This window comes from Podarcis filfolensis, assembly GCF_964270895.1.
Source record: "Podarcis filfolensis genome assembly, chromosome: 4".
NCBI lineage: Eukaryota > Metazoa > Chordata > Lepidosauria > Squamata > Lacertidae > Podarcis > Podarcis filfolensis.
In genome coordinates this window covers 49837947-49861991 of record NC_139607.1, presented here as the reverse complement: position 1 = coordinate 49861991, position 24045 = coordinate 49837947, and the positions used below count along the sequence as shown (strand labels likewise).

Here is a 24045-nt window from a genome sequence, read left to right as displayed (position 1 = left end):
AATATGCCTGTGGTTTGAAACAAAAGTTCCATGAATGTAAGTCAATGGAAAATCCTACCTTTCCACAAACAGGGCACCCAGAAGGTTCTTTCTTGTAGCGAACCATGTTCTCTGTGCTGTGCTCAAAGTCCTCTCTTTTCACACGCCTCACTCCTTAAGATAACAGTTCCCACCAAAAAAAGAACAAACAAAGAATAAACCATGCTTCCTACTTCTATGAATAATGCACACCATAATCAATACAGCAATGCATGGAAATGACATCCTGTCCGTAAGAAGTGCTGCTTAATTTTAGGTTTGCACATAAACATGGATATTGGGCTGAGAGGTAGCACCTTGGTTCTGCAGTGATTTGTGTCTCATGCATGCCATCTATTTTATTTATTTGTTGCATCTGTATCCCATTTTTTCCCTTCAAGGAGATCAAAGAGGCAAAAACAATCCTACCTTCTATGTTTTTAGCAGTTCTTGTGTTGTTTTTTAATCTGCGAGCTGCCTTGAGTCCCGTCAGGGAAAGAGGTGGAGTATAAATAAATAAGCAAATAAGACCTCTGCTGTTTTATTCTCACAACAATCCTGATAGGCAGGTTAGGCTAAGAAAGGGACCGGCCCAAGGTCAAGCAGTGAGTATTTTGGTTGACTGGGAATCTGAACCCAGGTTTCCTGGTTGTAGTCCTACACTAGAACCCTGTATTTCCACTGCAAGCACAATGGTGGTTCAGCTATCTAGATGCAACTTAAGGACATACCAGTGTTTTTCATGTAAAAAAGGGGTCATCGTGAATAGCCCTTAAATTGCATCCTGAATAATGAACAATTTAGATCATACCTGTCAGACAAATAGCTACACTTGGATGGTTCAAAGCCTTCTTTCTTCCCTCAATTCTTCCCTCAATCACCCTCAATTCCAGTGATGCATTACCACGAATGAAGAAAAGAACCAGCCTTAGTGTGCCATCCGTCGAATTTTTAAATGATTACCATAGGCGAAAGGGAAAAATTATTAAAGGTCCAGGAAGAAGATCCATCACAAATGTACTTACCTTCCAGGTGCCTCCTCTGGTGATCTAACATGACATCCTTCCGGTAGAACAACTTGTTGCAGATCTCGCAAGCAAATTTCTTGTCCCCGTGTTTCTTTTTGTGTTTTGAGAGGTTGCTGTTTGTGGAAAAAAACCTGAAGCACATCTCACACTGAAAGGTCTTGTCGTCTGCATGAAAAAGGGGAAGGACGGATTTCATAAAAGCAGTTTTTAAAACCATTTAGTTGTTTCTAAGAATAAGCCGTGGAATCCAGCTGCACAACTCAAGCAGGGGCCATCTCTGAAAACCAACAAGCAGCTTCCTCTCGTCTAATCCTGCACTGCCCATTTTAAATGCCCTTGTCTCCAAAAGTAGGGCATTGCTGTGAGAGTGTCTGCTGTGGCTTGTGTTGATGCCACCAGCAATAGCTTTCTGAGTGAAGCGAGTGTGGGAGATGGTATCTGGCATGCCAGTTGCGACACCACTTGGATACAGTGGTACCTCGGGTTAAGTACTTAATTCGTTCCGGAGGTCCGTTCTTAACCTGAAGCACCACTTTAGCTAATGGGACCTCCTGCTGCTGCCGCGCTGCTGGAGCACAATTTCTGTTCTCATCCTGAAGCAAAGTTCTTAACCTGAAGCACTATTTCTGGGTTAGTAGAGTCTGTAACCTGAAGCGTATGTAACCCGAGGTACCACTGTATTACCAAATAATTGAAGCTTATCAATGTAGATGGTTCTGTGCTGAGCCACCTTGGTGGGCCAGTGTGGTGGATCAGCATAGTGATTCCCTACAATAATTTGGATACTGTACTGATACAGCACTCCATCCTGCACACGCATTTGATGGTGATTATGCTGCAGTTCAGTGGTAGAACATCTGTCTTACATGCAGAAGAATCCAATCCTCAATGTCTCTCGTTATGCTGATTTTATCTGCACGTTATTGATAGTTTTTAAACGTTATTTTATGCATACCAGGTATTTTAAAAGCCATTTATAGTTTTGTTTGCATAAGCAATAAAAATGAAATGTCCAGATGACTTCTACTGCTCCCTCCTTACTAGATAAATACAATTCCAGACCATTTCATGTGACTTAGGTAACGTGGTTTGCTTATCATACCTGTTCTGCAGTTGTGGAATTCTAACGCACTCTCTATCCGAAAAGCTTTTTCACATGTAGCACACTTGTACCTGTATTCATTGTCAACCTGAGGATTAAAAAGTGGAAAACAGAAAAGGAATCACAATAAATACGTCCAAACATATGAAGTTCATACTTTTCAAAAAACATTCTCTTTGATTTGTTTCCCCAATGGAGCTGTCACCCCTCCCACAAAAAAAACCCCAGAAAATTTAAACACTGATAAATTATAGGAGAGGTTTCTATGGTAATTTCTGAGGCTCTTAAGCTTTTGCACAAGTAAAGGCACCAGATTTTTCTACAAACAAAATAACTACAGGTAGGAGAAGGCCCATTCTGAGATCTGCAGACCTTGCCTGCCTACCATGGTGTGTAACCCACTTTCATCCCACAATGGCTTGCTGATGGAGACCCATACAAACCTCATTCCTACTGTGCTTGTATGAAACATGCTGCTTCAAACTCTCTTTTCGACTGAAAAGCTTGGCACATTCTTCACACTTAAACAATTTGTCACCTAAGGGATTAATCACAACAAGACAGAGTTCAGTCACCTGCTTATCCAACTAGAAAAAATCAGGATTAACTAGCAGTACTACAATAAAATGTATCAAATATTCAGCTAACTTGGGACCAAATAGCTATCACACAGTCCCAAATTTGCATCTGGGCTGCTCCCAGTAGGAAAAATGATAGTGTTTAGTACTATTTCAGGCTTAATAGAGAAGAAAAGTGCTAGATCACTTATATCACTGTAGTGTAAAAAAACAAAACAAAACTGAAAAAGACAAATGGAACATTTAGCACAATATCCTATGCAGTTAGGGCTCCAGGGACAATTAATATGCTATAGGAACCAATGACTGAATACAAAATGCATGCACATCATACTGTATATGGTTTTTAAAAGCCTAATGTATTCCTGAAAATCTACATATGGACCTGTTCTTTCTCTGGGCACTCCTCATGGGCATTTTGCCCATGAATCAGTTCCCTCATACAAATGTAACTCATGAAGCAACTTAAGCCATTATGGAAAGATTTGGCAGCAAAGGGGCTTAGCAAAGAACTTGCTACAGCAGCAGAGAGAGGAAGTGATACCATACGTTCCAAAACTTTTGGGTGGCATTCAACTAAGTTCTACTCAGATGCGACTCATGGAAATTAGTGAACACAACTAAATTAGGTCCATTAATTTTGATATGTCTACTCTGAGTAAACCTTCATTGAACAGCACCTGTTCATATGTACATTTAATTTAATAAATTATACTTTAAATATAACTACGATATTTTGCATCAGGCAACTCTTTTTCAAAGGAACTGGGAAAAATATAGACTACTTCAGAATTATGCATTTTAAAGAAAAACGTATTTCCCCAAAAAGAAAAAGACAGGAATTTCATGAATACAGAGGCTGCAATCATTAAAACACTCAGTGTGCTCACTAGGGCTTACTTCTGAGCAGACATGTACAGGATTGTAGGCTGGATGTTAAAAATGTAATATAAGGCACTTCTATTTATGTGTTCCTTATTACATTTATGTCCCATTTTTTTCTCCAAGGAGTTCAAGATGTTGTACATGGTTTTCCTCCCTATTTTATCCTCACAACCCTGTAAGATAAGCTAAGCTGAAAGTTAATGACTGGCCCAATATCACCCAGTGAGCTTCACAGCTGAGTGGGAATTTGAATACCGGTCTCCCACATTCTAGAGTCCAACACTGGTTCATTTTTACATGTCCCCTTATTGGGGGGGAGGGGACCAAACATTTATATATATCAAGGATGTGGAATGCATTGCATCAGTTGTTATCACAGCTGCTGGGTCAAGCATCACTTCATACTAACTGATGTTGTTTATCAATTTCCACCCATGTTTCTAAATTGGCAGTGTAGCCCATGGATGGAGTGCAGCCCTGCTGGCTTAAAACTAGCTGTGGGTGAATGGTACAGCATTATAATGGCACATCTGGAGGATGAACCACCACCAAAATTGCAACATGGGTGAAGCAGCTGAGTCATCAGTTATGTTTTGTGCACTACTGAACATGACTTGCACCTATCTTCTGTTGCAATATCTCAAATCACTCCATCAATGCTAAACTGAAGTTTAAACACCGGATCGCTGAAAAAGAAGTGTTTCCTTGAAGAAAGACACATCAAACGAAAACCATTACAATTTTTGTGTAATATTAACTGCCCTTAGTCATCTTTTCTGATCCATCCCTTCTGGCTTACATGTTTCTAAGGGACAGGTGATTCCCCTAGGCTTTGGAAAACTCTCTCACTAAACTGCTACCCTAATGGGTGAAAATATGCAGCCCTTCTTCTTAGGTATTGCTTCAATGTCCCATCATATAAAACTTCTTTTAATTTTGTTTTTCTGCTAGATTGAAGAGCTCTCTTCCAATGAGTTGTGGGAGCTCTGAAAACAAAACCAGGTGATCCCACCTCAACCCACCGTGAGAGCGGATGTGCCTGCTGAGATTGCTGCTGTTCTGGAACATCTTGCTGCAGATGTTACACTGATAGACACGCTTGTGTTCCCCAAGTTGCTTGATCATCTTGCGCCGCATCCCATGTCGGCTGGAGAGGAGCAAGCTCCTCTTGAGGGACATGGAACTTTGATGGTGCGAAAACCTGCCAGGTTGGAAAGAAAGAGGCAGGTAACAACGAAGCAGTTCACCGTGCTGCACAAACACCATCTCAGGGTCCTGTTACTATTTATCGTATCTCTTCTCGTACAGTCAGCATACTGTAGGATTCGTTTATTAGCAACCCTTTGGAACAGGACAGGGTGCTGGCATAGTCCTCTCACTGGCCAGGACTTCAATTACTGGTATGTTGGTTGGAAGCATCCTATAGCAGGAGCTCCCTACACACGAAGCTCCTCTCTGCTGTGTTAGCTTTCCATGGGGGCTCTTTCAAAGAGATGATCTGCCATATACACCCAAGAAGCAATAATGTCTCAGGACTGAAATACCTCAAGGACCACCTCTCCCCCATATGAACTACCACTATGTACACTTGCTCAAGGGAATTATCTAAAATAAAACCAATTACCGTATTTTTCCGTGTATAAGATGCCACCGTGTATAAGACGTCCCCTATTTTGGGGGACTCAGAATTAAGAAAATGGGGGGAGATTGCCTCATGTATAAGACTACCCCCCCCCCGCTTTTTAACATTATTTTTAGTAAAAAAAACAACAACCTAATCTTATACACGGAAGAGTACGGTATCATTGTTAGGGTACAAGGTTTCACCATGCGTCTATGATCACAGACTGAATTGGATTTTTATATTTTCCCTCAAATAAGCAGAGTTTCGGTCTGCTTATGTTATTGCAAATGATCACTTTTTAAAAATCTGAAACGCTTAATGTTTCATTATGTCCAAGATAATAAAGCTTTTCCGGTGGGATCAGAATTGCTGAGAGTGGAAGGTCACGTATGGTTAGGATTCCTATTTTGTTCTTTAACCCCATATACCTTCTCAAAATCTACTCCAAAAGGTTGTGGAACCCTTAGAACAGTATGGGAGGGAAGGGATGGCTAGAGAGAAGATAGAGAAAACCACCAAACCCTTTTCTAGCTGGAATTCCTGCTGAATTTGAGTCACATCTACAAATAGAAGGAGCCTTTCCATTCATGGAAGAGCAAGATTAGATTCAAATGGAAAAGTAAAACTAGATTCAACACTGCATTGTTTCCCCCCTCAACCTCCGAATCTTTCATACCTCTTTCATATTAAAATATTGAACATGCACTGGTCTTTTATAATGAGGAAACAGAATATTTTAGCATTTGCCTTTTCTGGAGGGACTTACTTCGCTATAGAATTCCTACTGTTTGCAGTACTGGGTATCTTCGCTAACACCACCTCCATAAACCTTGCTTCTTCTGTAGGAGGAAGAGCTACGTCATCAGGTGGAATCTCCGTTATAATTTCAGCAACATGTTCCTCTGTCAAATGAATTCATTGTTACCAAGAAAGGCCACTCAGTTATGAACCCTAAATATACAGCCATACAAGATACTGAGCTTAATGGTTCATGCACACCCTAGTTAAGCCAAAGACAATGACTAGGGCAACAGTTCGGCCACATCTGGAAAACCAAGTTTCCCACACCTGCCTCAGTGAGCCAGAGTTAGACAGAGAAGGTAATACCAGACTAGATGGCTCAGTACAAGGCAATTCAATAAGCTCACGTGCTGTGATACACCACTTCTTAATAAATTTAGTTCCCCAATGCAAATATGTCATAAAATGGAAAATTCAGCTTCTTCGTGCCCTCTGCCCGTAAAGCAAAGCAGTTGGTAATGCAAAGTAATTCGCTTAGGGCAGTGTTGCCCAAACTTGGCCCTCCAGCTGTTTTTGGACTACAACTCCCATCATCCCTAGCTAACAGGACCAGTGGCCAGGGATAATGGGAACTGTAGTCCCAAAACAGCTGGACGGCCAAGTCTGGCCATCAGTGGCTTAGGGTATCAGTGGCCAATTGGCCTAATTAGACCCACCTGTGAGGCTATTTTGGCCACATCATGCCCACCCATATCATAGACGATGTCAGGTATAGGACAGGTAAAAACTTGCCTCAGCTGCAAGGGTATTTGCAGATGCCACCAATCGGCCTATAAAGCCCCATATGAATTGCTTTGGGGGGGGATAGCACTTTGAAGGGCATCCTGCAGGCACAAAGCTCACCAGATGCTACTGTGACTGGATTCGCATGACAGGTAGGCAGCATGACAGGTGGGCAGCTAAGCCTACCTGTCAAGCTTGGCCTGAGGGAGGGAGGTGAACATGACCATCTGGCCCACTGGGTGAAAAGTTTTCCCCAACCCTGATTTAGGGTATGAAATGAAGTATCACTGATAGCTACTTTTAGTAGTTTCTGGGCTCACCAGAAGAGTCTTTATTGTCCACAATCACAATGGGCGTTTCTGGTCTTGCCACTTTGGGCTTCCTGCCCCTTCGTGGTTTTCTTTTCCCTTCCACTGTGGTGTTGGCACTTTCATGGGCTACAGGCTGGTCTGCAGGGGGGGCCTCCATAACCTTTTCAGCAACTGCATCTTTTTGGTTGCTCTGTGGAGCTCCTTTGGCTTGCTCCAAGTGACTCCGGCGATGCTCTGCAACGGAAGAGAGATGAGACAAAAAAATATATGGGCATGGCTGAACATTAGAAGTAAAGGGCCTTCCCTTCATTTAAATTTAATGCCACCTAAAGTCAACAATATTCCAAACACAACCTCTGTACAAAGTTGTGACAAAACTGGTGACTTTTGACCCTTTTTGAGGAGAGCAGACCCTCATGCCATAGTACAAACCTTCATTTCGATAGTGCTTTCAACTGGGAGGATTATCACCGTTCAAGGTCAAATTCCTGCCCGTCAAAAGCACATTATGAGGGGCTAAAGCAGGTCTGCTAAAGGTGTGAGCTGGGGAGAGCCCCAGGGGCCAGAGCTCTGGAGGGCCACATGTGGTCCCTGGGCCCGAGGTTCCCCACCCCTGTCTAAAGATAAGAGGCAAAGAAATGAACTTTTCAAATGCTCTCTTTAGAAAACACAAGCCAAACTACTGTAGCTGTCAGCACATTCAACCTTTAAAAATTACGCCTGTGGAGTTGTGGATCTTAACAGTGCCTCCCTTTTGCTCATCAGCAGCTGGGATTCTTGGAAAGCTTTCAAAAACACTGACACATGGATGGGGAAATGGAGCCAGACAACATATAGAGGACCACGGGTTTCCCACCTCTCCTCTAAAATGGCAACTGGCTGGACTCTGCTTCAGCGGCTCACTACTTTCTAGAGAGATCACTATATCACAACAAACAAAAATTAGGGGCTTAGTATCTTAAACAAACCGAGCGGCAAGCTCTAGACTAGGGATGGGAAGCCTGTGGTTCTCTGGATGCTGTTAGTAACCCCGTCTTCCAGGAGCCCCTGGCAGCATGGCCAGTCATCAGGGGTGATGGGAAATGTGGTGCAGTAACATTTGGAAGGCCACAGCCCCCATTTCACCCACCCAACCCCAGTCTAGACATTCAAAATATCAGGTTTAAACTTTTCCTTCAATACCCACCAGAGATCAGTTCCACCTCAAACCCTATCATACGCCATCAGATTTTTCTCTAATACTGAGCTTTCCAAACTGTGTGTCATGACACATTAGTGTGTTGGCTGCAGTGTGTACGTGTGTGTGAACTCTCCCCGCCACTCCTCTCAGGGCTGGAAAGGGGTTAGTTTAACATTCAGTTTGCTAGTAAAACTGAATTACTGTGTCACAAAATGATGCATGTCTAAAAAGCAGGTCAGCAACATGAAAAGTTTGGAAAGCTCTGCTCTAACAGATGATTTGGCTATATAGCGTTCGCACAACAAGAACCGAAGAGTTTCCATACCTGAAAGTTTAGAACGGGGGAATTTTAATTTTTTGAGAGAATAAGTGCCACTGGAACAGGGAGGCTTCGAAGTAGTTTTGTTTTCTTCTTGGTCACATTCCATCACTACTAAACAAACATCTATCAGAGAAATAATGTTTGCATAAGTTTATTTTCCTACTAACCACATTGCTGTTACAATGCCTGGTGTGCCTCTGCTGAAACTTAGATCATTGGAAGCTGTTTTATATTTAAAAGTAGAAAATATCAATCAGAGGAAGCATTCCATTACGTGTAACAAATAATACGAATCAGGACATAGATTCTATCAATTTCTTTTTATGTGAGGGAGATGTTTGCATGAAATAAGCCCCACAGAGAAAGTAGGAACATTTTTTGAGATAGTTAAAAAAACTATCTGCCACCCATCCACGAAGCAACCCAACGTACCATTGGCAATGCTAGAAACTTGCTTTAGAACGGGCTTTTCCATTTTTTTGGCGTAGAAAGCGGCGTACCACACTCGTAACTCCGTGCCTGGTGGGATGTCCCGGGATGTAGTGAAGTAAATGTCATTATCATGCTGGAAGGCAGACAGGTTCTGGTGTTCGTATTGGTTGGCTGGCCTCACCATCATCATCCAGTTGCAATCATCTTCATTAGATGTATCAAAATACACTAGCGGTCCATCCTTCTGAAAAACCTAATAGACACCCGTGCAAAGAGGGAATGCAAACTTTGCAGTGATGATCAACAAATAAATAGCCGTAGACAAGGATGCATTTTTGCTACCATACTATGACCTGCCCATGTGGTCCCTGCATTACATTACTGTAATGGCATGAGAGGAAGAATCTGGCTTCCATGCTACTGTGGTAAGTGGTAATGTAATATTATGAACTGGTCTGACTTTTATTTCATACCCCTGACTTCACAGATACAGGCAAGGAGAACGCAAACCTTCCCCGTCAATGTGTGGGGCACATAAAGTTGTGGCTGCAAAGGAACAATCAGGAGTCTTACAGTGCACTCCCAACTGTTCCTGTGCCACCTGGGCTAGTATTTTGAGCCTTTCAAATTTGGTACAAAAAGCAAGCCCTGCTAGGATCAGGTCCACTCCATATTTCTTACTCCATCTTCCCCCATATGAGGACTGCCAACACCAGCACATCTTGCTTGCCTGACTGCACATGTTGAAAGTTAACAGACGGAACTAAAACCAGAAGTTTTCTGCAGGCCATACAAACAAAAACACTATAGCATTAGCTATCGGAACTGAAAAGGCTACTCTGTGTGTGTGAGAGAGAGAGAAAGGGGGGGCAGAGAATGATTAATGAATGAACTGGCTAACTAAAAAAAGAACCAAATGAAGCAAATACACATTCAGACAATGGTAGAGCCTGGTTGCTCCATTTCTTACTGCCTTCACATTATCACCAACCCAAACAGTATCATTGTACCTTTAATGGAAATGCTGGCTCCTTTTCCAGTTTGGTAACTCTCTTTGATTCAAAGGGACCAAACTGGGTACGCTTCACCAGCTGTGTTACTGCAAAAATGCCTTCAATCCCATCTTCAACTTGCCTGATCTCCAGGTTGGAGGGAAGGGATGATCTAAGAAATGAATATTTTGACACATAAATGAGTTGACTCTACCAAAGATCTTTCAGCATCCACAGAAGAAAAAATGCAGCCCTGGCATCCACAGGGAAGAGCTGAGGGCTCATCCAGACTTCCATCTGTGCCTTTTTTTTTTTTTTTGGCCCAGGCACAGGCTTTAACCCTCTGTGTTCAAGTGGTCTTTTTTGTTGTTGTTATGGCACTTTCTGTGGGGAAACCCACATTTTACCATTAAATCGGAACAAATGGCAATTTACATTGATTGCCATTTGCACCAATTCAGCAGTAAAATGCAGTTTCCCCACAGAAAGCACACCAGGAGGGAGGGGAAACCCCACTCAGACATGGAGCTTTAAAGCACGGATCTTTGCCTGGAAATTGTGGTGTGAAAGAAAATCTGGATGGGCCCCGAGTCCTCTCTCCTCAGTGACAAAATTATCAATTGTGAGGGACAAATTTTCTATATAGACCTTCTACATTGACAGAGTAATTGAAATAAAGAAAAAAGACACAACCTTCCACACTTTTATATAGTATGAGGGTCAGTAATTGCCTGTGAATGGCTTCAACAGCTCTCTAATAAGTGGTAATCAGCAATTCCTCAGGACCATTTCAAAAATTATTTTTTCTATAAAAACATAGGTAGCGACCTTATGAACATTTGTCCATTTTGACAAATGTTGCCTTCTCTGATAGGCAGGCTATACAGGCAGAGGCCTATCCCAACACCTGCTACTTGATCCTTTTAATGGAAAATGCCAGGAACTGAACCCGGGACCTTCTGCATTCAATGCATGTGCTTGATCACAGAGTCCCTCCTCAGCAAGCACTTCCATATGGGAAAAGATACAAAAACCCTGTGCAGATCTAAACCCAGTTTCACCTACACTGAAGTTATTTCCATGTAGGAAATCTAAACTCTGAAGTGACCCTGAGTCTCAGGTTTTATGGTATAAAATGCATACCATGCTACACTGAGGCATGCTATAAATAGCATTAGTAATACTAATAATTAAGAGAAGTGCAACTGAAGATGCTTAGGCTACCTAAGAAGATCTTTACCTCAAGTTGCTGTTTCTATTGACAATTTATTATCATCACCAATGACTGAGGAGAAAGCCGATCTGGCATCCAAGTATTGTGTCCTTTGCCTACGAAAGGCATTTTCTCTGCTTCTCATGCTTCCAAACAAGACTAGTCCACTTAGAAGAAAGGGTTGTATCCAACTGAACTCTCTGCACTCAGGCGATGACTTCAATGGAATTTCCCTTCCCTCTCTCCTTCCCCAGGACCCCCCTCCCCCCGAGCACCCCCAAATCTGCTCTGGAGGGTTGAAGGAATCCCCAGAGAAGGTTTGCAGGGTAGTCGTTCTGCTTGCACAATGACTTAGGTACAACTAAACTGAGTTGTCTGTAAATTCCGTTTTTGTGTCGTTCACATTGTACAATCCACATGCTCCACTGACACAAATGTGATTAGCCTTGCTTTTCTCCCTCACTGCGATAAATGCCAGGAAGCTGTCATCTACATATAAGAAAAGGCAAAGGTTAAAAAGGATGATCTAGCCATAATACTCTGCCCTGGCTGGCAGGACTGATTGGCTCCCCGTCTTCTCATGCTGCTGAAAACACTCCGGAATGAGATCTTTCAGCTTAGAATTGTTTGGGAGACATTTAAAGTTACATGCATGTGAGTTCTCCAAGACTGGGAGCATTCCTAGTTCAAAATGTGACACTAGAAGCAAAATAAGTGAGAACAGAAGACTCCCTTTTGCATTGGCAATCTGGCTTCATTTACTTTAAAATTAAGCAAGCCAACAAGGCAAGAGTTGGCTTACCTTGCCCGACTTAGCACAAAGGAGTCTTTGACCATCACCACTGGGCCCAGTTCTGGACATTCGGAATCATGATGCTGATTGCAATCTTCACACCCTGAAAGCAGACAAAAGAAAAAGCAGGTAGCCATGGAGAAAGCCAAGCAGCTTCACAGTGTACTCCAACAACTGTGATATTCAATTACCCGGTGGCCACGTACTTGTTTGAATCAATAGTATAGTTCAACTCATCCCAGGGATAGATAAGGAATAAAATGGCACTTGTGTTATCAGACTATAACAGCACCTGCAAAAATTCCCAAAGAAAATAGGCTTTGAATAAATGTCTAACAATTATCGTTTTGTCAGTTGAGGAAGGATGCTTAGAGGAAGGGGATGCAACACTTGGTATAACCGATTCTGGCTGGAAAATGATATTCATATTCTCTGAATCAATGTGTGCAAAGCCGCTTTCTTCTGGATGTTACACAAACACCTTTCACCAGACTGTTTTGTAACCATTCCAGCTTAATTTACCTCAAGTTACGTCTCTTCAGTGTTCAGAGCAAAGGCTATTCCAGGAACCAAGAGGCATCACCATTTTCCCAGGCTCCACAGAAGAAGCAAACATCTCTAGGAGTGAGCTTTGTTTACAGCCATAGCTGCTTCTCCCTTTTTTGTAATAGTAGATCCATTCCATCATCCAGGCCATGCTTTTCAGAACGCCCTGTTCTAAGCACAGGCCCAGGACTTGCACAGACTGGCAGGGCGAATTCGGGGATAAAGAACACTAGCCTGGCTGTGGTTGTACGCAGGGAAAGAACTTCAGAATAAAAAAGCTCCATCTACTGAGCTTCAGAGGAACCCAGTTCCTTATTTTGAAGAGCCCCATGCCTGTAAACAACCGTGGGCAGGACACAACGTGAGTGTGCAGGCTTCCCTCCTCACAGCTGCTTTATTCCTCCCCTCCTAGTTGGGGAGGGAGCAGCGCACATGCTTTATATGCAAAAGTTCAATCTCCAGTTAGGTCTGAGATCCTAGGGAACTGCTGAAGTCACCAAGTTGATGGAAGAATGGTCTTGTGCGGTACAAGGCAGTTTCCTCATTGTCCTATGAGAGAGCTTATGCATGCCTGAATAACATGCTAAGCCAAATATAATGTAATAAAAAGAGCCCTGTTGGATCAAGCCCCTCTAGTCCAGCATCCTTTTTCTCACAGTGGCCAACCAGATGCCCACTGCGGAAAGTCTGCAAGCAGGAGTTAGGTGCAGCAGCATTCTCCAAACTTCTGGGTTCCAGCAACTGTTCTCCACAGTGGATATAGAACAAAAGCATTGCGTAGAGTAGTCTCTGATAGCCTTGCCCTCCATGAACCTGCCTAATCCTCTTTTAAAGCTGTGGCTCAGCTTCCATGTCTTTTCTTTGGATCTTAGTCGGAAAGCAAGTCCAACATCACCTCTAATCGTCTTTTGTGCCAAGGAAGGTTGCTTCCAACCCTACCTTTCACTCATTCAGATGTTAGACCTGCACTAACACAGCCTACAGAGAGCTTGTTTATTAATTATCCTCCATGCACAGGTCTTAAGGCAATGCACAAGATACAGTTTTTAAAAGATCAGATATATGTTGTTGGTGTTTTTTTTGGGGGGGGGGGGAGCAAACAGGCACCCATGGCAGAGATCCATTCATCCAACTGGAAAAGTGCATTGAAAGCCCTGCCCTGAGTTACAGTGGTGCAGGCTTCTGAGATCCTTGGAACTTGTAAGAGACATCTCCCGCCAACCACAGTGTCCCACCGGGTATATAACTTGGCCCTGCGTGGTATATGCCAACACAGTGAACTTGGCAGTCAGTGCAAACCCCCAGGCAAGGCGTTATTTGCTGGCAGTAGTATGCTCCCAAGCTGCTACATTCTGCACCAGCTGCAGCCTCCTGACCAACCTCAAAGGTAGCCTCACAAACAGAGCATGGTTTCCAATCCCTGGTCTTCTGCTTTCAAACCAACACTACTGCAACTCACTATTTTGCTCTCTAATGCTGTCTCCTGTAGTCCTGCTACAAGTCATCCTGTATTTTTTTAGTAGTATCTCAGACACATCGGCTTAGCTTGCTGGTAAAAAAGCACCACAGCTGTCAGCACTGCAGAGTCATCACAACTAAACAGCACTCTTGCATGCTCTCTTATGCCTTGGGGGCATCTGCAAAGCTATTAGTGCTGTTCTAACCCTTCAGTATTTATTTATTGCGATGGTGCATGAAGGAAAAAACACAGAACAGCAAAATAATGAAACAAAACAAATTGTTTGGTTTGTAAAACGAGACTGCTTGGAGCTACGAATGTCTGTGATGTCAGTTGCTATAAATTAAGTACCACCCCCCACCACTTAAATTCTAGCCATGAGAGGAAGAATCCAACAGCGAACAAGAAATCCTACTAAGGGTTATTCACAAGCTTCTCACAGAACTGCAAAAAAAATGTGCATTTTCCAAGCACATGCATCTCAAACTTCTCCATACTCCTCTCTGGTGCATCTTCAGTCCCTTATAATAACTTTACCTAGTAGTGGGGAACAAAACACACCTTTTATCCCATGCCAAACAAATGCACTTATCCCACCTTTTATATCACCAGACACCAATGTCCAGGCGTACTGTTTGAAAGGGTGTTCACATGTAAAATTCAGTGTGTGTATGCCCAGATTCAACAGCTGATATCTCAGATAAAATCTGTAAATCCACAGTGCAATCTGGGCCCATGCATTTATGGCAGCAGTTCTGAAAGGTTGTGGTGCCCCAAACTGGTGTGGCAGGAAAGGATGGCAAGTGTAGCGAAAAGATTCAAGGACAATCAAAGAAACATTTAAACATTTCACTATAGTATAGTATCAAAATAATTTTTACTATCTGCAGAATATGGATAGATATCTTTTCAAAATGACATCAAAAACATCAAATGAACTGAGCACAATCCTAGTTGTGAGCTAGAATCACGGTTCAAACATAGTGCCAGGGAAGACGCGTTTATCATTAGTTTGGGAATGATTCAAGTTCTTATGTAGCTGCATTGTTTCATACTTTCTGGTTTCCCATGATCATATTATAAAGTAGTTGTGTTCTATGTTATAAATCAAGCGCTGCTAGTTGTTGTTTCTTTTTGTTTCCCAATGTATTTCTAATCACTACAAAATTCAGTGTGGCACAATCAAATTTTTATTCTGAAAGTATGGCTCAGAGAAAAAAGTTTTGAGAACCAGTCATTTATAGTTTTGAACACCATGCTTCTGTCCCCCTCTCCAATCCCCCATCTTTTCTGTAAATCCTAGTTTAACCTCTCAGGTCTCATCCCCAGACAAGAGGAAGACTAAGTATATGTGCTTGCATTTGTTCACCTTTATAGCTTGCCAATGTGCTCACTGATACCTCCTATAAGCAGTTGCAAAAGGTCTTAGTAAATATCCCCAGAAAATTTACAATGCATGGCAGACTGTTTGCTGTGCCTGCTCAGTTCCTGCCTACACTGGCTCACATAGCTGTCAATGTTTTTCCCCTTTTTAAGGGAAATTCCCTTATTCTGAATAGGCTTCCTCGCAAGAAAAGGGAAAAGTTGACAGCTATGGGCTCAGCCTCTCCTAAATGGAACACAACCACTTAAATTGTCCGCATTTTACCGGGTGCCGGGATCGGACATCCATTCTCTTCTATTTTGAACACAGGAGAGGTGGCAGCCCTCATTTGGCTCTCATTGACAATTAATATGCAGAGGCATATTTAATGCAGAAGTATTCTTGGATACTTACAGATAAGCACGGCCTCCTTGCTGCCATCCTCTGCCATTTTGAAGACCTTTGAAAACAGAAGGGACAGATTCCAATGAGACTGTTAGGCACTTGATAGCAAAAAGCTCACCTGCCCGAGTTATGTGGATTCCAACATATTAACGAAAGTGCTTTTTATGTCTAGGAGAGGCTGGATGAAAACAGGCCCCAGGTTACATTTGGCTGGAGTTTTGCTATTGATTTCTAAAGGGTTATATTACTCCCTACAGTTAAACACAGAACATAACTCACAAAATTAAAGGAACTGCATTCTATTGAGTCAGACCATCAGTCAGATATTGTCTACATGGATTGGCAGCAGTTCTCCAGGGTTTCAAATGGGATATTCCTAGCCCTACCTAGAGATGGTAGGTGCTCTATCGCCTTCCCATCACCCACTAGTGTTATTGTTTTAAGAACGCTGTGCACAATAACTTGAAAATTTAACACTCAAACTTGTGTCTGAATTGCAGAACATGACAAGTTTCCTAAACAAACATAACTTCCATACAGGTAAAAGCATTTATAGACCTATGTATGGCACATGTCCATTCCATGTGATCTTATACATATGGTGGAAAGCCATTTGCAAACGGCCTTCACTTGAAAAATAAAAATGAAAGTGAGGTACCTAGCTTTGAGGTTGCAAAGAAAAACATGAGACCAACATATGTTGAAAGATGAAAACCAGTTAAGACCAATTAAAAGTATCAAAATGTAATAATTCGAAACGTATTGATTTCCACAATATGTTCTTATGAAACTGTGCATGTAATGTGCACATTTGGAAGGATCAAACAGCTGGTAAAGAGTTATTATTCTCAGTACTGTTTCCTGAAACAGCAAATGGCAGGACTGTTGGCTCATTTTACTTTAAGTGCAATGCAATTATATTATTATTATTATTATTATTATTATTATTATTATTATTAAGATTTAATTGCCCTTCACCAGAATGTTCCAGGGCAGGTTATATCAATATAAAATACATAACTGAAAACAGGTTAAAAATATTTTCAATCACAACTAGAGTGGGTCCTAAATTATATGTATCTCAAGTGTAAAAAGAACAGGGTAGAGATGAATCTTCAGCATACAACAAAAGCTATGCAATGAAGGTGTCAGATGCACCTCTGTGGGGAGGAAATTACACATCACTTATGACCCAATATTTTCCAGAAATTATATGATTCTTGGAGCCCAGTACTTACTGTTGCAGTCCAGCTTTGGTTTAGCTCAGTGCAGCATGGCAGCAAAAAGGACCAGGGAAGGGCATAGCAGCCGTGAGCTCCTCTCTGGAGGCGGTATGGTCCTGCTAAACCAGTGTTCCCAAACTTGGGTCTTCAGCTGCTTTTGGACTACAGTTCCCATCATCCCTGACCCTGGTCTTGCCAGTTAGGGATGATGGGAGTTGTAGTCCAAAAACAGCTGGAGACCCAAGTTTGGGAAACCATAGTTTGACTTGGCATGACATGCAGACCACAGGGTGTGCTGCTACTGAGAAAACTGAAGGCTACTGGTAGCCCAAGAAACACTACTTTTTGCAGAAAGGTGTCAGCTTTCTTATGCAAAACTGAGTACAACTGAGATTCACACATTGCACCTTGAGGAGATACTTGGAGCCTCAGATAATCCACCACAATCCGAAGAATATATCTGAAGTTTTTATTTCTAAGATGGCACTCGCTGCTTACTCAGATACTCGTCTCCCCACCTATCATTGACGACCGCTTCTAAGCTTTCAATCTGGTACTTTCAGAAACAGCAGATTCTGTTCTGAAATGTTTTCCAGGTAACTGCGATAGCTAACAAAGAAGAGGAGCCAAAACTGGTATTTATTTGGGAGTCTTCTAGAAATAAAACTCCCGATTGCAGAAAAGACAAGCAAGGACATAGACATGGCACTTCTTAAGAGGGCTCTTTAGCTTTTGCTTATGGAGAGGCGATCTATAAAACAGAAAGAGCTTGGTTTCAATTATCTCCATTTGTGTACATTTACCTGAAGGCATAAAGGACCCTGGCAGTTCACTTTGGCTTAATTACCTAGAATGTGCATGTGGTTAAGCATGAAATTCACCAACTACCTCTGAACTTGTGGGGCACAGGATGTTTTCCCAATAGATATAGGGACTAAGTGAATTAGGGATGCTTCACAATTTTATGTAGCAGCAAACATCCTTTCCACAACATGTATGCCCAGTACAACTAATCCTAGCTCTCTGGAAACACTGTTCTGACTCTCATGCTGTTTTGATTTGTGAGCAAATAATTTCAAGTGTGTATTTTATGTAACAAGTACCCCATAAGTCTGTTAGCTTGGATGGCTCAAAAAGTGATTAAATCCAAATGATATTCTCTCCATAGCTAATATATGATAGCTAAATGGCACCTCCATACCCAGGAGTACTCTTCTGAATATCACATGCTGGGGACAGAAGGCTACCTTTACACCCTGCTTGTAAACATCCCAGAAGCACCAGGATCCTGGAAGATAAACAAGACATGTCCAGGAAAAGGAACACTGACTTTAATTGTGTTTTGACCTCCACCTTACTCTAGGGCAGTTTCCCAAACTTGGGTCTCCAACTGTTTTTGAACTACAACTTCCATCACCCCTAGCTAGCAGGACCAGTAGTCAGAGATAATGGGAATTGTAGTCCCAAAACAGGTGGAGAGCCAAGTTTGGGAAACGCTGGTCTAGCGCTACTGTCCCAAACACTGACTTTGGCTCACAAGTGGTACAACGAGAATGAACCCTGGATAGTCCAAAATTAGAATCATAGTTGGAAGAGTTCCAAGGATCTAGTCCAACCCCGTGCAATACAGGAATGTGCAGCAGTCCCACATGTGGATCGAATCTGCAACCTTGGTATTATCAGTACCACACACTAACCAGCTGAGCCATATAGATGACAGGTGGAAAGGGAGTGTGAAACACTGCACTATACAAGTCTTTAAGTTGCAAATCAACATGTTGACAAAAGCAGAGTCAATATATTTTATACTTGGTTGCAGTATTTATACATTTGTGGCAATTTTCAGTGCTTATAACTGTTGTTAGCACTATGGTTTTTCTTTTCGGTATTTTTAATGCCTTAGTTTCCCATTGACAAGCAAGGCAAAATTCAGATGCACCATACTAATTAATTTTATTGCAATGCTTTCATTTTGCAAAAATATAAATGAATAATCATACTGATATCAAGGCTACATGACTACAGAAATAGCATCCGTTAAATAAACACAGATAATAACTTGCAGTAAACTGCTAATTGGTACATTTTTCTTTGGGCAAGATAGGTGAGGAAGCAGAACTAATTAAAAAAGCAGCATCAAAAGAGTGAGATCATATCTGAGTATAGCTGAGAAAACATAGACACCTGATACTTAGTAAACAGTCCAATGCCAATCCTACAACTAGATGAGATTTTAAGAGAAACGTGCAAGTATTTGCATGATTAAAGGTATTAGAAAAAAATTATTTACATCAATAACAGGAGCAGGAAAGAGACTGCAAGTGGATTAATGGATTAACTAATATCTGAATTTGTGCAAGGAAACAAGAAAAATGATTTCCAATATTTTATTTTGCTCACTTACTGAATATTATAGTATTGGTTTTAATTTTATGAGAGATTATTTTGAAGCATCTTTGCCACCTTAAATGGGCCTCTAATAGCAAACTTCATGGGTTCCATACAATGGCACCCATGCATCTTGCAGTTGAATGTATCAATCATCAAGTACGCTGTGGGCGCCAATAAACAATAAAATTTATTGAACAAACATACCAGCCCCTTTATATGTACTATCAACAGTGGTTGGAACATGTAGCCTTAATTAACTTCTTCAGCAGGACGTGACCATGTGTGAAGGGGGGAAAATAAATGCACCATGGAAATCGGCCGTTTCCCTTGAAAACACTCCATGATAATGTCATGGAGTGTGTCACGTTGAGTGTGTCAACACAAGCCAGAGTGCAAAGAAGTATTAATGATGGCGAATCCAAAAATTGGAAAAGCCTCCACTCCCCATATCAGATTAATACCTGAACAATAATCCTACTCTAAATTCCATTTTGGGGATTTTACAAACCACACATGACGGGTCACTTCACACATTCCTTTCTGACATGTTAATATTTTTGACACAATGTAGTATGTGGCCCTCAATACAGGTAAACAGGTCAAGAAACAATACATCTGCATTCAATGTCTTTTTATTAAAACCAGTTAAAAATTGCAGTTTTCACATTTATTTTCAAACATGGACATGACCCGCATGATTGAACTAGTATTTTGAAAAACGTAATAAAAAGAGAGCAATTTATGCCACTGGATGAATCTGCCTGGCTAACAAACCTTTGCCAGTCCATCCACATCAGAGGATGAAATACAGTTCCAACAGTAACTGCTTATAGCCAAATGGATGATTGGAGAATGGGGAAAATACCTGACTCAAGCATACATTTAATATTTAAAATATCATGAGAATTAATTTATCAGAATATAATATCATCGGCATAATCAGCAAGCTATTCTACCAGATCTACTTCTCAACCGAGGCGAGTGGAGAATTTTTTAAAAAGAGCATTTTAAATGTTTATTTTAAAGAAACCCACAATGTTTCAATGCATTGAGAAAACGCGACTGCAAGAACACGACGTGCCAGATATGCCGAATTTCCCCAAGGTCCGCGCGCGTGTGTGTGTGACCTTGTGTATGTGGCACAAAAGGACCAAGCGGGCGCCAGAGAGGGGGCACAATCGGCGGGAGAAAGCGCTGCCTGCGGATTTTAAGGAGAGAGCCCCGCACCTCTCCGAGTCGCTGCAGTCTATGGAACAGGCCACCTCCACACGCCCCCTTCGCAAGAGCGGCGCCTGCCCTGCCCTTCTCCAGCCGCGCACCAGGCACGGCGGGGGAGGGCGGGCGCTTTGTCCTGCCCCCCGGCAAGCCGAAGCCCTCCGCTTCCCAGCCCCAGGGTGAGCCCGAGCTTGCATCTCGGGGTGCACCGCCCGCCCGCGCTCCCTCCCCGAGCACAGGGGCTGCCCCACCCAGGTCCGGTGAGGGTTGGAGGGGAAAGGAGGAAAGGGCGCGGGGCGGGAGAGAAGCGCAGCCCAGGGCGGCGGAGGCGCCAGGCGAGCCTTGCCCGGGCGGGCAGGCGGGCGGCTGCCTGGGTTGGGCTGGGGATCCGGGAGCGGCTCCGCCGGGTTTTGCCTCGGACCCGCCTCGCCCCCTCCACGCCGCGCGGCCGCAGGCGGCTCCTGCCTGTAACAAAGAACAGGCGGCGTGGAGGAGGAGAGCGGGACGGAGGGGAGGGAGCAGCAGGCGGCGCCGCGGCCGCTGCCGGGGCCCCGCCGCGCCTCCCCGAGAAGCGCCCCGCGCGCGCCAGAGGGGGCCCGCCGGCCCAGAGTCCCCGCGCGGGGGGCGAGGGCGGCTCCCGGCGGCGAGGGGGCGGCGCGCGGCGAGGCGGGAGGGTGGGGGAGGGGGGCTGCCTTACCTGCTTTTGGAATGTTCACACCCGGATCGAATCCGGGCTCCAGGTTCCGATCCGAGCCGGAAACCACGCGCCACCGGAAGCTGGAGCTTGGTTGTTCGCGAGGCACCATGGGAATCGTAGTTCAGGGAGTCGAGGGGGGGTGTGGCGCGGCGGCCGTGAAACCAGGGCGGACGGGCGAGGTGGATGGAGAGAGGGGCAGCCGAGCTTCTGCTGAGCCGCTTTGTGCTAAGAAGAGGAGAAGGCAGAAGTTCTATGGCAACGGCAGCAGCCAAGGGAGGGATGGAGAGGGAGGATGGGCAGCTCTGTGTGACACGCGCACATGCGCGCCACCGCCTGGCACAGCTGAGCACGGGTGAAATCCTGGCACCTGCCCAGGATTACAGTTTCGTTTAAGCGGTGTTAGTTGCCACCCTCTCGATTTGCAGCGGGTGGACGGAGTGGCCTCCCCTGGAACTGACGAGGGACTCGCTGCTGAAAAAACAGGCCGTGCAGTTTTCGTTTGTTTTTTTTAAAGGCAACGAAGTGCTGGATGACATTCAGGAAGGAGGCCCTTTTGCAGGGCTCCATAACCGCGTCGGAATTAATGCACATGGAAGGTTGCGCGTCCGAATGGTTCAACGTGTCAGAGACAGATGTTTAGGGGAGGATGAGACGTTGGGTTCCACTTATTAGGGGTACCAGCTTATTCTGAGAGCAATCAACAGTGCTGGTGTTGACCTTCATTAATGCCAAAGGCTTGGGTTTAGGTTAGTTGAGGGACCGACTGCCTTCGTCTATTTCATCCTGCCCAAGAACTGAGACCTCCCATACCCCCAGCATCCCTTTTCTCCGTCCTTTCAGGTATTAAAGGTTAAGGCTCAACCATTCGGTCCAGTCGTGGCCGACTCTAGGGTTGCGGCGCTCATCTCGCAGGTATTAGCCGTAGATAATATCCTCTTGGGGAGGACGGGATACCACGCCCTTCCCTGAAAGTTTCGTCTGGCTCTCTTCACTGCTTGCGTTCTCTCTTAAAACAGGCCTTTAAATTCCATCCAGACAGTGGCGTAGCGTGGGTTGTCAGCACCCGGGGCAAGGCAAGTAATTTGCGCCCCCTAACCCATGGATTTGCGCCCCCTAACCCGTGGATTTGCCCTAACCCCAGATGTTGCGCCCGGTGCGGCCGGCCCCCCCTGCACCCCCCACGCTACGCCACTGCATCCAGAGTAGCTGGAATCAGCAGAGCATTCACTGCCAGTGGCTCTACCACTCAAATTGTGCCCACCCGCACCCCCCTTAGGATTTCTCTGCCCATCCTTAAGGTGACTGGGAAATCTATACCACACCAGACAAAGCAATATGCAGGTGGGGGTGGGGTGGGACACAGCAGTTTAGAATACAGAAGCTTCATCCATTTTTGTGTGAGGTGTCCTGTGTGTTATTAAAATATTTTGACAAAATCTTCCGGAGTTTTTCCAAATAGTTTTCTAGACCCCTTTACAATGGGAGATAGGTATTGCTTTAAAAAAAAAAACTTGCAATGCAAGCTGAGCAGAAAAGGTTGATAACTTGCTTCTTTCAGCTAAGCTGGGTCCACACTTAGTGTGTTAATACATTCATAGGTCAGTTCCCACGTGAGCATTCATGGACCTTTGTCTACTCATGAGCACAAACCAGAGTGCAAACCAGGATTGAGGTGGGATAATCCAACAAGTGAGATGGTTGTATCCACACTGTCCAGGCTTGCACTCCGGGGAGGTCACTTTGGTGCTGCTATCACATTGATCTGACTTCACCCCATGAGACACACTCCATTGTCTCTCGAAACAGATGCCAACAACAAGGTTGTATTCACACTGTGTTGTTCCCTCCCCTCAACTCTCAATTAGTACTTTACCTACCTTAAGTTCTGGAAGCCTGACGGTCCCTTGTGGACATGCAGACAGGCACTTGTGTGCACACACCCCTTTTAAGTCTTTTTTGAATCAAGTTTTCCAGTGTATTAACATGATTGCCCACTCTTCACCCCAAGGTCCCAGGTGGATTATGATAGTAACAAATTTAACCCACTGTTTCCATAAATGAGCAGTCAAATAAATGTAAGCTACTCCAAGCAAGGTAAGGATTTGGAGTCACTCACGTGGAAGTATGTTGCTTCCTTTCTCCACTTTTGCTTTCGTGTTCCTGGAGCTGCAAGGGCAGTTTTTTTTTAACATAGCTGTTTTGTGCAAGGGCAGTTCTGCACAAAAGAGCTGTTTAAAAATACATGTAACTCACAGCTTATGTGAGGGGATGGTGCATAGCCACAATCCACCCCTGACATACTCAAAGCACCCTCTTAGAACTGCCCCTAAGTGAACAGTCTTTCCCTCTGGATCACTGAACAGGTCTTGGCGAACACCCACCCACCACCCACCAAGCTAGACAGAGTTCTCAAGAGAGCCTCTGAGAGCCAAGTAAACAAGTATGGGAACTTAAAATCTCTGTGCATTTTGTTACGTATTGAAGTTCTCACCCTGGCCACCAGGACTATCATGTATATAGTTTTCACTCAGGTCCACATCAGTTACTTTAGGCGGGAAACCCTGGGTTGTTGTTGCTACAATGTTGATAGCCAGCTGCCTATAAAAGCAGGCCGGCTGAGCTGTTTGCTGTTCAGTTCTGTTCTGGCCCGTGAATAAACAAGAGCTGTTTGAAGAATCGCTGTGCCGTCTGATATATTCACCCACAACTTAACACATTTAATTTATATGATTCCAACCAGCTGG

At 43.7% G+C, this 24045-nt stretch overlaps 1 protein-coding gene across 2 annotated transcripts in view; it reads right to left on the bottom strand.

Annotated features, from left to right (window-relative positions):
- Positions 1 to 21858, bottom strand: part of PRDM15 (PR/SET domain 15) — a 37952-nt gene extending 16094 nt beyond the window's left edge. The window contains exons 1-13 of one of the 2 annotated variants that reach the window (XM_083608747.1): positions 21302 to 21858; positions 15785 to 15830; positions 12012 to 12105; positions 10015 to 10168; positions 9005 to 9257; positions 8576 to 8695; positions 7080 to 7304; positions 6002 to 6137; positions 4634 to 4812; positions 2592 to 2686; positions 2149 to 2236; positions 1044 to 1211; positions 59 to 153 (exon numbers count right to left, since the gene is read on the bottom strand). In XM_083608747.1, the coding sequence (XP_083464873.1) occupies positions 59 to 153; positions 1044 to 1211; positions 2149 to 2236; positions 2592 to 2686; positions 4634 to 4812; positions 6002 to 6137; positions 7080 to 7304; positions 8576 to 8695; positions 9005 to 9257; positions 10015 to 10168; positions 12012 to 12105; positions 15785 to 15821 (1644 nt within the window). In that variant the 5' untranslated portion in view covers positions 15822 to 15830; positions 21302 to 21858. The remainder of the gene's footprint in view (positions 1 to 58; positions 154 to 1043; positions 1212 to 2148; positions 2237 to 2591; positions 2687 to 4633; positions 4813 to 6001; positions 6138 to 7079; positions 7305 to 8575; positions 8696 to 9004; positions 9258 to 10014; positions 10169 to 12011; positions 12106 to 15784; positions 15831 to 21301) is intronic. The other variant, XM_083608748.1, reaches the window with a different exon arrangement.
- Positions 21859 to 24045: the final 2187 nt, after the last annotated feature.